This window comes from Gavia stellata, chromosome Z, assembly GCF_030936135.1.
Source record: "Gavia stellata isolate bGavSte3 chromosome Z, bGavSte3.hap2, whole genome shotgun sequence".
In the NCBI taxonomy this organism is placed as follows: domain Eukaryota; kingdom Metazoa; phylum Chordata; class Aves; order Gaviiformes; family Gaviidae; genus Gavia; species Gavia stellata.
Genome location: NC_082637.1, coordinates 77,895,207 through 77,908,012, shown reverse-complemented (window position 1 = coordinate 77,908,012; position 12,806 = coordinate 77,895,207). Strand labels below are relative to the sequence as shown.

The following is a 12,806-nucleotide window of genomic DNA, read 5'->3' as shown; positions in this document are numbered from 1 at the left end:
ATTTAATAAAATAATTTTACTTCTTCAGGTACAGCATTACCTTTATTGAAAGAAGCACTAGTTACTCTTTAAGGCTCTTTGGAAGTACAGATCGATATGTTGTGTTGACAATAGATGAATGTACTGCTATCTTTTTGCAGGTACAAAATGAAACTAGTACGTCCAAATTCTGTTATGCGTTGGCTCACTTCTAAGCCATATCTGCAGTCTTCTAACGTATCTTTTCTTCCTCATAATCATACTTAATTCATGCATTGTCTCACGATACAAATTATTTCTAAATTCATTAACTCCAAAATTCTGTCTGTGCCAGTTTGACTAGTGTAAAATGTTCTCAGGTCTGTACCTACATTTCTTCACAGAATTGTAACATTTGACCTGAGATTGGTTACTATTTAATAAAGTTAAAGGATGCATACTTGAAAATAGGGTTGTATAAAGGAATATTGTAATAACCAATTAAATGTATCTGTGATTATATTCTTTTCCCAGTGTGCATGTTAATTCCTCCCATTTCAGATAGTTATCTGAATTAGTCTAGAGAATAATTTGTCCTACTTTTAATAAAAAGTAATAGTTTAGATGATAGCATAATACTTAAATTCTGGTATGCAGCAAGACAGATGACTGTACAAGTAGAAGAACTGCTACTGAAAGATAGATAAAGAATAAAATAATCAATTAGCATTGCAGGCACAATACAGATAGCATTTGCAGTAGCATGTAGGAATGTCTACTGCAATTAGCGATGTTGTACTTTACATACTCAGTGTAGGTATAATACGATTTGTATAGGTTAAGTAAGTACATCAGAGGTTTATAACAGTATTTTGCATTATTAAAGTTCTCAAAAATCTTAAGAACATCCTGAAAAGTTAGTAGCAGTGTTTCCTTTTTACAGGAGGGAAAAAGAGGCATGAAACAGTGAATCAGTTTAAAGGTCAAACAAGATAAAAGTTGGGAATACAACCTAGTTTTCCTGACTCCCAAATGTGTCTTTAATACCTATATTACTTAGCTGTATTTATGTTTGATCTAACTTCTGCATAATACAACGATGCACATTAAAAGCTTGTGACAGGCATGGTAATATATTTATTTAGTTTTTACTTTTTATATTAATTTTATGACAGAGTATGGAAGAACTAAATTATGAGAAATCCTGTGACAATGTAATATCAAAGCTGATGGCGTTATCGCTCCAATATACGTGCTGTTGGATTGTTTTCTATTCCAGAGAAAGACTGAGTTTAGAGTAAGTTACGAAATTCTTTTGTTATCTTGGTATTTTTAAAACAAACTTAACTACTAAAGGAAGCTGCTTATTAGAACAAGCTAAAAGTCTTTGTTCTTTGAGTTTCTCTGTAGGAACACATTTCTCTTAGAACAATATGAATATTGTAAGCTCGTATTGCTAGTATGCTTTGGACATTTCACTCAGTTACAGTGTTGTCATGCTCTTACTGAAAAATTCAGTGAAATGATAAAACTAACAGTTATCACCGGAGACCCAAAAAAGAGTTAGCAAAGATGTTTTTCATGTGTTACAATCTTTTTAGTCTTACACAAGAGATAAAGCAGTTGTTGTTACAAAATAACAGAATTTGATGCAGGTAATACTAACATGAGGTATATTTCAAATCAACAGGCCCAGAAATTTCACAAGACTAAGGATATTAACCACTGGAGCTTTTCTTTATAACTGTTTGAAATAAATTAACCCCTACAAATAGGCAGTTATGAATTACTGTGTTAACATCACTGTATATCATTTGCAACAAGGAGACATTCTTCAAGTGTTTTTCAAATCCATCAGTAGTTCTCCTTTGCTATGGAAGCACAGCTGTTGTTGATACAGTTCATAAGCATTCCTTTATTACCTATTATGTCCTTTATTACCTATTGTGAGATGTTTCTCTGAGCAAGTGGTAAATTTTCCATGCATCACCTTCCCTCTCTGCATGATTTTTCTCCAGTGACTGACCCTGATCCAATCCTTTTGCTTCAGGCCAGGCTTGCTTTGCTGGGAGCTGACTCCATTTTGTTCCTCACAGTGCATCCTTCAGCACTCAGTCACTTAATGTGTCCTGGTTTTCCTTTCACAATAAATGCTCAAACTGTACTAGTATTCTGAATTCCAGGAAATGAAACAGACATTTATTAACACATGGAAGAAAAGTTTTGGAATTATTACATATGCACATTTAATATTAACGGTCCAGTGAAACTATTTTATAGGTACAGTCTCAAGGGAGATACACTGCTTAACCTTGTCTTAATTTACGCCGCTCTAATTGAACTTACACAGAAGTCAGAAGACTTTGAAGTAAAGGTAATTTTTCTGGTAACAACCTTTCTGTTTTAATCTTCACTGTATGATATTTCTAAAGTGCTTAATCAATAATGCATTCTACATCAAAAACATAAAATAGCTCCAAATTATTAAAATAAGAGGAAGGAGCTTAATTCAGTGCTGCTGAAGTCAGTGAAAAGACTGTGTTGACTCCAGCACAAGTTGAATCAGATCAGAAATGAGATTGTAACTTTAATTTTATAAATTATTAGAAAGTGTATTAATCCTGCTTATGTCTTAATTTGAAGTTTCAGATTATTATTATGTTATTAATGTAGCAGAAGAAAAGAAAGTGTCATTTTCTCTGCTGTAAGCTAGTTTGCATTTTTTTTTATGTGGCAAGATAAATTAACTTTTTTCATTATAAATCAGAAAATGCAGTAACTAGAATAATCAACATTAAAAAATGGGGCAAAACTTTCATTCGGCTTACCAAGTTGATGTCTGTAACTTATTTCTTCTGCATGAAGTAACATCTTTTTAGGCAATTTTTTACTTACTTGCATATTAAAATTTGTTTCAAACTTATCTGGTTAAGGTTAAAGAGGGGAAAAGCTTTTTTCATTCCACGTGCTTAGCAGTGTAGTTCATGTGGAAATTACTTACACCTTCAAAGTGTTACACGTCTTCTTAAACTACATTAAGCATCTCAGAATTACCTGTTTTATTAGGAACTCATATTATACCCATAAACTTGATCACATATAAAAGACCAATAGGGTAAACTAATTTCACCTACATAGGATTTGCATAAATAAGGAGTGTAATTTGCAGCCAGGCTAGTGGTCAGAAGTTGGAGTTCCTCTGCATGATAAGCGTGGATCAGGTCTAATTACTCCACATTACCAGCTGTTGTGTTCAGGGTTAGCTTTAAGCTTTCCCATTTAACTTCTGTAGCAAATTAAGACATTCCTTAGTATAAGTTTTAACCAAAAATATTACGTATCACTTTTAGGTAGTTCTTATGCCAGGGATTGAAGAGACAGCACCAGTAATTCGCCAGGTTGCTGACAACATTTTGATAGCATCTAATATCAGTCCTCATGAGTGGTTGGACAAATCCTGGCTTTCTGTCTTGCCGTCTGAGGTTTGCATATCTTTCCATTAAATTACACTGTTTTCTTCCTGATTCTCAGGCTTATAAAGTTCTAGGCTTTTTTTGTTGTTCTCTTAAAATATATTATTAAAATTATGTATACACACACACACAGATTTTTTATATATATGCACAAATATATATATTATGCTTCCATCATCCTTGCCAGTACAATTAGGTGTAACTTGGACTTCCCCCATACTTTCACAATTAATGAGTAGAGAAGTTTGTCCTCCACGTCCACTGGCCAATGCATACAGTTCTACAGTTCTAGGCACTAAGTTTAAAAAACTATCCAAATTGTAAAAGATAAACATACAATGGCTCACTTGGGCAGGAAGCCAAATTCATCAGTGCTGATCCATTACTGAAGTCAATGGTGTTGCTTACAGACTTGCTTTAATACAAGATAGTAGAAATTTTTTTCGCTTCTCATGCGCTAGTTGATATTGGATATTTACACTAAATGCTGGAACAGGTCCATCAATCATAGTCAAATAAATGCTGTTCTTTAACTTGTATATTAAGGTTTTCAAATTAAACATATGGATTTGTTCATTTTATGTGGAAGCTTTGAACTCTTGTAAAGCCAAGATCCTTTTTGGCTTTTGCAAAATTCAGAAGCATTTCAAAACAGGTATTGGCATGGCCTTTCAAGTGTGGGATGTTGGATTATAGGTTTTCCAATTTAGAGATTAAGGATACTGGTAAAAAACGGAGAGGAGTCATTGATTGTATTTTGTCTCTGTTAAAGGTATTAGATCCTGGCATCTGTTGAGTGCAGAGCTTTATGAAAGTCAGGAACTGGAAGCTGACATTCTTAAAATACTGCAGCCCTCAACTTGCTGCCCTCTGTGTCACATTCAGCCTTTCGCTAGCAACTCCTGCTTTTGGCATCTGTCTCATTGCTGTTTACAAATGTAACTTTTGTAAAACAAAACTAGCTTTGTCAGTTTATCTTGACTTAGGTAATTGTCTTCAAAAGGGAGAATAAACGGTAAAGCTGGTAATGCGTTTTCAAATCAAAGTTACGTGATTCACTCGTTTCATCCTTCAGACTAGAAACATCTTTAGATTGTGCTTGCTTTTTATCAAACTATTATGCAGAACTTACTCTTTTGCAAAAATGATACACTGTTACATATGTAGTAAAAAAACCCCAAACTTTTAATGGGGCTATAAAAATGCACTGTTTGAAAGCTCTATTTCTATGATATACTGTATGACCTGTTCATAGGGATGTCATTCTGTAGAATCACAAAGGGAAAAAAAAGTTTGTCAGATATCAATCTAACAAAATAATTTCCATTTCCAGACAGAGAAATGCCTGCTTACTTTTCCATGTATCAACCCTCTGGTTGCTCAGTTTATGTTAAGGAAGGGATCTTCGCTGAACAGGTTGTTTCTTGCAAGCTTTGATCAACTTCAGGAACTTCTGCCAGAGGTTCCAAAAAAAGTTTTAAAGGTTGGCCAAGATTAATTTATGTATTAGATCAATCTTTTTGCACTGTTGTAACACAGTGGGTTTTTTATCTGAAGCTACATGCACGTTTGCTGGTATCATTTAAAAATGAATGATATGCTAAAGCATATCTAAATGTTGGGTCTGCTAATTCTCAGCAGATTTTGTCAAGTCGCCATTATGTTCGTGTGAAGATGATTAGCACATTTCCTCAACTGGAAAAATACTAATTTGATCAGGTTCCTCTTCAAGCTTCATCATATCAAATATTGTATCAGCATACAAACTTGTATGTTTCTCTAGTATAAGAAATGTTTTCCCGTTAAGTATTTCTGTGACTTTTGTCATTCCCCTGCTCCCTCCTCCCTTTCCTCCCTTTCCTCCCTTTCCTCCCTTTCCTCCCTTTCCTCCCTTCCTTCCATCTTCTTACACAACAATTAACCCACCACTTATAAATTCATAGTACTAAGCATTTGAAAGAGCCCTGGAGCTTAAGATGAAGAATTCCATTGACTAAAGTGTCCACTCAGCAGTTAGAATTGTGTGCTCCTACTGTTCCAGTTGGGCCAAGTCTGGGAAAATTATAGACTGATTATAGTCAGCCAATTACATAAAAAATGCACAGCTTTTATCAGTCAAAAAAATGGGACGACAAATCAGAAGCATTCAGTTAAGGTGAAAGAGCAAGTGAACAGATATTTGGGCACTGAATATCAACTTGTGCATGTTATTGTAATAACCGCATATGTGTAAACCCATCTTTACTGACTGAAAAACAGAAAAAGATGTCATCAGTTTAATTCCTCTATGATGTGTGATATGCGCCAATCCATTGCAGACACTACTTCCAACAGTCCTGGACTAATGAAAGAGAATAAAGTATATTAAGGTATTGATTTTCCTGTGTTTCAAGAGACAGGCTATTACTTACCCCGTTTATAGATTTAAGACAGGTGGCACATTGTCTACTGTACATGCATCTCCTGTATTGGTCTTTTTTTTTCTTTCCAGTAAACAAAAAATTATACATATTAGAATCCTAACAATTGGTTTAACTTTTCATATTTGACAGTGTAGACATGTACTATAAACACACCTCAAGTATCTTTTTTTCTTTTGTTTCAGCATTTTAGTGACATAACATCTTCGTACAGCCTAAATGCTGCAGCTCCACTAGAAACAGCAGTGAAAAGTGCATCACCCCCAGAAAATGGGAATAACTTAAACTCATTCTATCCAGATTGTAAACAAAATCATCAGTCTTTAGAGCTGCTTGGTAACGCACAAAACAACACAGGTAATATCTTGAATTACTTGGAAAATGTGTCTCCTTTGAAACCAAGTGAAAATCTGAGTGTATTAGAATCTTTATCTTCTAATCATGGAAAGGTCAGTTATTCTGAGGAGGCAGACCGTAATCGAAATGCTCAATGGCATCTTGGTTTTCTGTAAAATGTAGAGAAATAAGCTGATTTTTCATTCTCCAAACAAAATGGTTCAAATTTTTCTCTACCAGGACCACCTCTTATGAATTCTGAAGCCATAATTCCTCCATTGAATCATCATCAGGGGGTTTTTGACACTGATCTTCCAACCTATATGCAAAAGAAATCATGTTCTTCAGAAGTAATTACAGGGAGGAAGCAGAATGTCTTCGCTGTGCCAAAGGACTGTGAAGATTTTGCTCATCTACATGTTACGAATTCTATTAATGTTCAAAGACAGCCTTTCAGGATGCACTATAGCTCTGATCATTCTTCCAAAAACTCTGAAAAAGAGGATTTCTTTGCAATTTTCAGTGACTGTGTATCTCAGGAGACCTCTAAGAGTTTTCCAGAAGATTTTAGAGACACAACATTTAAAAGCCCAGAAATTATGATTGACCAGACCCCATGGAATGACCCTTCCACAGGCCCATGTGACTCATTTGCATCTGATGGTTTTCTCTCTGATTTCTTTGTTGACCCAGATGAGCTTCAAAGTCTGAATTTTCACCAAATAGGTAGAGAATCTAAAGGAAAGAGAAAACAAAGTCCACCATTCTTATGGACAAAAGAAAAAAATAGAACAGGTACGTCCAAAGCAAGCAGAATGTGCTGAAATTCTGTTTGTAACTCGACTGGAAACAGGAATATCTATCTGTAAGACTAGATTTTGTATTTTCTTCAAAGAGTTGTTAAATCAAATCCAACACAACAGTTGCCTTTACTAAAAAACTTACTTGTATATGTATTTCTTCTGTGATAAAAGGTTCCTATACATTTATTTTCTGTTTTGAGCATAAAGGATATTAAAAAAAAAATATAATTGTGTTACTGCTATTATTTTTCCATGGTAAAATATTGAAAAGTGTAGTTCTCCAATATTGTAAGCTTCAGCCTCTTCTCTCTTTGACAGTGCCTGAAATGTGCATAATAAACATGCCAGAATTACTTTAAAAGTTATGGGAAAGATTATTTTATAAACATAGGTTTGAACAAAAGAGGGAAGAAAAGACTAGAAGGTATCTTCTCTAAAGGACAAAAAGTAGATTCAGCAAATTCAGAGAGTGAATTTTAAATACTATTAATGGCTGTGTTTTGCTGTTGGCGTTAATGTAGTAAGAATTGCACTCTGATTCAAATTTGTTTCATACAGTTCCCTTATTCTTGGAATATTTTTTTTTAGGTAATGTCTCCAGGGCTAAACTCTCCATCTTGAAATTATTCCAAAGCATGTTTCTTCAAATAGATGGTATAGTGCTGAAGTTGTGTACAGTCCTTATATAAAAGCTTCAGGCTTCTCTTTTTTTGTGGTTTTCTTATCCCTGGCTTACCTTCTCAAATATGGTTAGCTTGAGACCTTTTTTTATAAGCCATAATATGTATCCATGGGGTCTTAAAAGTAAGAAAGCATCACTAGTCCCTGTCAGACTAAGTATTGCTCTATCTTATATTGTAGTATTTTTTTAAATTCTGCTGCTTCCCTATAGGTGAGGTGCCACATTCTTTAAAAATCAAAGTTTAAGCTTGTAAAATAAAGTGCCTAACTCCTAGTACAGATGATTTAATTTATATTTTCTCTGTTGCTGCCTGTTGTTAAATCTCTTGGTGGTACAGCAAGGTCAGCACAGCACTGAATGCTTTCACTAATTAGATCTGACTTACTCATGAAAACACAAGTAACTAATTGATATCATTATGTTTCATGGGCTGCTTAAGGCAATTATGGAAGTAAAGAGAGGAAAAGTTAATTGGATATGGTGAACTGCTTTTCATTTTCAGCCTATGTAAATTAAAATGTTCATATAGAAACTCTGAACAGACCTGTTGCCTCTCTATTGGGATTGAGACCTCAATTATTGCTGGGTAGTTAACAGTGTTTCAGTAACCTGTAACTAACACCAATAGTAAAAAATTCTAAATACAATCGTTTCAGTAGAGATCAGGGCAGATTATTCTGGTATCACATTTTACAGTATTCTGAAAACACTGTGATCTCCAACTGATAAGCTTTCTGTAATACTCTTGCCCAGTAGGGCAAAGGTATACTTAAATCTGAATCAGATGAAAAAAGGAGAAGTGATTTTTGCTTTAATTTTGGAAGAGGCTGTTTATTTTACTTTATTATTCACTAGCCAGGGGAAAAATAAGTATACTAAATAGTTGTGCATGCTAATGCAAAAAAAACCCTTAATACAGTGAAAGCTTTCTGAAGTCCCAAATTTAAGAAATGTGAAATCCCAAGTTTAAGCAATGTGAAAACCCTAGTTTAAGAAATGTGTACAGAATCAAATTAAAAAGACACACTGGGAACCCCCAGGGATTTCTTCAGGCTTCAGATCAAACTTTTAATAAACCACAAACAATTAATGCCAATATGCCAAGCCAGTATTTCCACTGGAACAGATGAAACCCTTAGGTCAGTCTTAAAGTTTTCTGACAATGTTTTTTGTAAAGACTAAACAGAATTTTCTTACAGTAACTTATTTTGAATAAGCAACTTCTCAAATATTTTATTGTAAAAATACTTGAATCTTAAGAATGTAAGTACCTTTTTTAAACAACTTAGAAAGATGAACATGTCTGGTTAAAAAGAATTAACTTTCACTGAGTGTAGTATTAAAGAAATAGAAATAAGCATTAAAACCTTTACTGAAATATTGTGGTTAAGCATAGTGCAGGTTGATGTATTCATTTTGTATATCAGGTCCTGTATTACTATTACACGACGATATGCATAAAACTGATCTGTAGTGGTAAGTAGTAGTTAATATTAATCTGTACACATTTAATTTTATGGCAGTTGATACTTTTCATACAGAGCCTACTGGTTAAAGCTAAAGTCTGTTACTACTTCTGAGTAACACATAGTGAAGTCTGCACACATGTTGTATTTGTAGTTTATCACACATATATTTTCTTTCCACTTCTTTTCCAGATTCAGGATTTGCAGAAGTACCAGGGTTCAAAAAAAGGAGATTGACATATGAAAGAGTCCCTGGAAGAAGGGATGGACAAACACGTCTTAAATTCTTTTGAACTGAATGGTGATTTACATACTACATATACTTTTTAAAATTCTTAAACTCTTTGAGGGAAATAGATTAAATTCATTTTTTTATTCATTTTTAGAAAGAAATTAGGGTTTGGGAATCCTTACTAATTCAGGATTCTTTTGCATGTTTTTGCAATTTTACTAAACAAACTAGTTCTTTGAACCTGGAGAATTACTGCTTCTCTGTTTGTTCTCATGGGTCGTACAAAAGTACTTTATCACTCTTTATACAAAAAATAAAAAATATTAATTAAAAAAAGACACTGAAGCTCATAGAGTTTTCAAGGCTCCTGTGTTTGGCCCCTGAGCATGCAGCTTTCCATACTTAAAGATGGCCTAGATCTGTCAGAATCTCAAGGCTGCTCATGAAGTCTTAGAGCTTTCATGCATTTACAGCTGTGACCCTTTGTATTTGTCCATTGGGCTCAGTTCCACTCCTTTCCTTCTGACAGCTCCTTTAGAAACCACATGATGAGTTCCTGAACTGCCTTTAATCATAATCAAGCTACAGGAACAACCTATTTGTTTTATGGACAACATGTGAAAGATATGTTGAAATTCAGGATTCTAATAGCTTTGATTCAGAGAACTAAGCTGTGACCCTAGCTCTCTGCATAATCTGGTGGGGGCCATTTGTTGGCATCCACATTTTTCAGCCTGCTACAGTGCATCAGCAAGTAGGGAGATGAGAGTCATCTGGGAAAAAAAGGCATCTCAATTGCAAGCTACAGAAGAGAGAATGTAGAATAGCACCCGAACCCTCGCTTTCCATCAATAGATTTGGCAATGAAACTGGAAATACGTGTGGGAGCAATGGTAGACAGTAACACCATTCTGCTGCAGGAATGCTGTGCACGGTTTGCACAGGCATGCCTGCCAGTTCTAGAATGTCAGTGTCTGTTCAGTGGCCTTCAGCTGAGGCGATTCAGTTTTCAAACTCACAGATCTTATTAAGTTTGTTGCAATAATAGAAAGAAAAAAAAAAAAGAAGGAACACCCCCCCAAGTTTATGGTTTATGCTTGCACTAAAATACTTCCCTGACAATGAGCCTTCATTAAGCGCATATTCACTATTTGGATAAATAAAACCAGCACTTAGGGGAGAAAGCTTTGGTCTTTCAGATAAAATGGAGTGCTGATTTTTAGCTGAGAATTCCTAAAACCTATGATGACAGCTCTAATAGCCATTTCAGTTCACAGTAATATCCCCAAATTATTTGTATCCAAATTGTTTGCAAGACTTTAGAAAACACCTTTCAAGTGTAACATAAAGAGGCTTTTAGTAGAATTGCAAACAAACCAGTGTTTCCCTATTTTGCCCAGAATACAAGACAGACTTAAATCAAAATTGGAGTTCACTTACTATTTCTGGCCCGTTTTTGTGGTCACTTGACCTAACCATTTTCCATCTATTTGCATCATGGGTTTGGCTCTGTTTTTCAGAACTGTCTCCCAGATTGCCAGGCCCAGGGATCTGTTATTTTAAAAGTGCAGCGCTACAAAGTCTCAGTCACAGATGACCACTGCGGAGAAAATTATAGCTGCCACTGCCAAGCTATGTATTTATGTCCTCCTTTCCCACAGGCAAGGGCTGACACCAGAACTTTCACGTTAACAGTCATGGAAGACTAGCTTAGATAATCTAGAGATCGCTTTGAAAACAAAGGCACGTTGCCTACATAAAGTAAGTAAGGAAAATTGAAGTGCTGTCTGCATTAATTTTCCATTAGGTAGAAAAAAATGTCAGTGTACAGTTAGTTACTGGCAACGTAGTGGAAAATAAGGAAAAGGGCTTGCAATGACCAGTTGTCTTTTACTGTATTTGTTTATGACTCTCAATCTCTCACAGATACGTACACATTGACAAACTTATCACATGTGACATTCTCCCCCCCCCCCCCCCCATCTCATCTGTTTAACATAGGGGAAAATTACTATTGCACTATGAAGATGCACTTTTTTTTCCCCCTAAATCATCTATAACTGAGAAGAATTAGGAAGCAACTAATTCTCAGACAAAAAGATGCAATACAAAAACTAATCACCAGTCTTCCATCAGTGGGTAGGGACACTCAATTCTTGGATCAAATTTGTAAACTGCTTAGTGACCAGGCAGGGCGGCACCTGTAGATGGAGAAGAGCCTTGCTGATGGACTGTGAGAGATGACAGTGAAAAAAGGGGGCCTTGTGGCCCACGTGAAGCACTTAGCGTGCAGATGTGTGTATTCACTTAATTTGCTTTATTGTGGGCACGCTGCCCTGAGATCAAAGGAGTGCAGCAAGCACACTCCTCTGAAGAGACGAATCCATGTCTTCCTCCTGTGGGACTGCAGAATAACCACCACGCTCGCAGGTACATGAGGGTGGAGCGCTCCCAATTCATCTGACAACTACTGCACAGGTCTTTCTAACCACTGCTGGTATGAGACATGAATGCAGTCAGGAACTGCAGTGCGCTCTCACAGTGCTACTCCTCCGGCACATGTTGACTGTGGTGCTCCAGCTGAAAGACGCCCCATGGAGCTGGGCAGGGCAGCCAAGAGACAACAGCAGTTGACTGGCTAGCTAGCAGCAGCTGCTCTCTCCTGCAGACTATAATTTGGCAGCTCCTTATGCCAGCTCAGCAGCCACCCCAGAACCCAAGCTCCAAGTGAGGACACTAAGCAGGAAAGCGTATGCAGCAGGGGGGCCCGGGGAGAGAAACAGATATGGGGAGAGGGGGAAGTTTTTTTGCGGGAGGTCGAAGAAATATGAAGAGCTTGCCTGGGAGGGAGTGGCCAGCAGCCAGATGCTGGCTGTTCAAAGGCATTTGATGCATACTCTCATCCCTCTCCCTCTCTCCTTGACTTGAGCATTTTGACCTCAATCTGAGTCTCTGATCATCTCTGTGCAAGTAAGAATAACCATGCTTCCTCTAGACTTCCGCAGTGTGTGCATGTGTTGAGTACTAAAAAAAAAAACCTGCTATATTCAAATAGCCTACAATGAAAGGAAGCCAGAGTGAAGAAAAGCTCTTGAGGAAGGACGTTATTTTCTGTATTTAGAGGCACAATACATATTGCCAGTATTATGACTCTCATTTCAGTGCCTTCCTGCAGGACTGACAAAGACTGAACTGCCTGGAGGATACTCATTGCCCCATTTCAGTTAACATTAACGAAAATTAAATACTCAGATGGAAAAGTTCTGCCTTACAATTTCAAAACGTATAAGTGAGCCTGATAACATTCTTACTATATACCACAAAAATGGTAAATAGCTATAAATAGGATTTTTCTATTAATAAGACACTTTTTCTAAAAATCCAACAGTAGCCTTCTCTTCCCAAAAAGCTTGAGGCCTCCACTCCCACTGCAAAA

At 36.1% G+C, this 12,806-nt stretch overlaps 1 protein-coding gene across 1 annotated transcript in view; it reads left to right on the top strand.

Moving 5' to 3' along the window:
* SHOC1 (shortage in chiasmata 1) overlaps positions 1 to 9,431 on the top strand; it is a 54,420-nt gene extending 44,989 nt beyond the window's left edge. Inside the window, exons 21-28 of the mRNA XM_059834269.1 lie at positions 29 to 140; positions 1,134 to 1,255; positions 2,239 to 2,332; positions 3,309 to 3,440; positions 4,765 to 4,914; positions 6,037 to 6,187; positions 6,428 to 6,982; positions 9,331 to 9,431. Of these exons, the coding sequence (XP_059690252.1) occupies positions 29 to 140; positions 1,134 to 1,255; positions 2,239 to 2,332; positions 3,309 to 3,440; positions 4,765 to 4,914; positions 6,037 to 6,187; positions 6,428 to 6,982; positions 9,331 to 9,431 (1,417 nt within the window). The remainder of the gene's footprint in view (positions 1 to 28; positions 141 to 1,133; positions 1,256 to 2,238; positions 2,333 to 3,308; positions 3,441 to 4,764; positions 4,915 to 6,036; positions 6,188 to 6,427; positions 6,983 to 9,330) is intronic.
* The last annotated feature ends 3,375 nt before the right edge of the window (positions 9,432 to 12,806 follow it).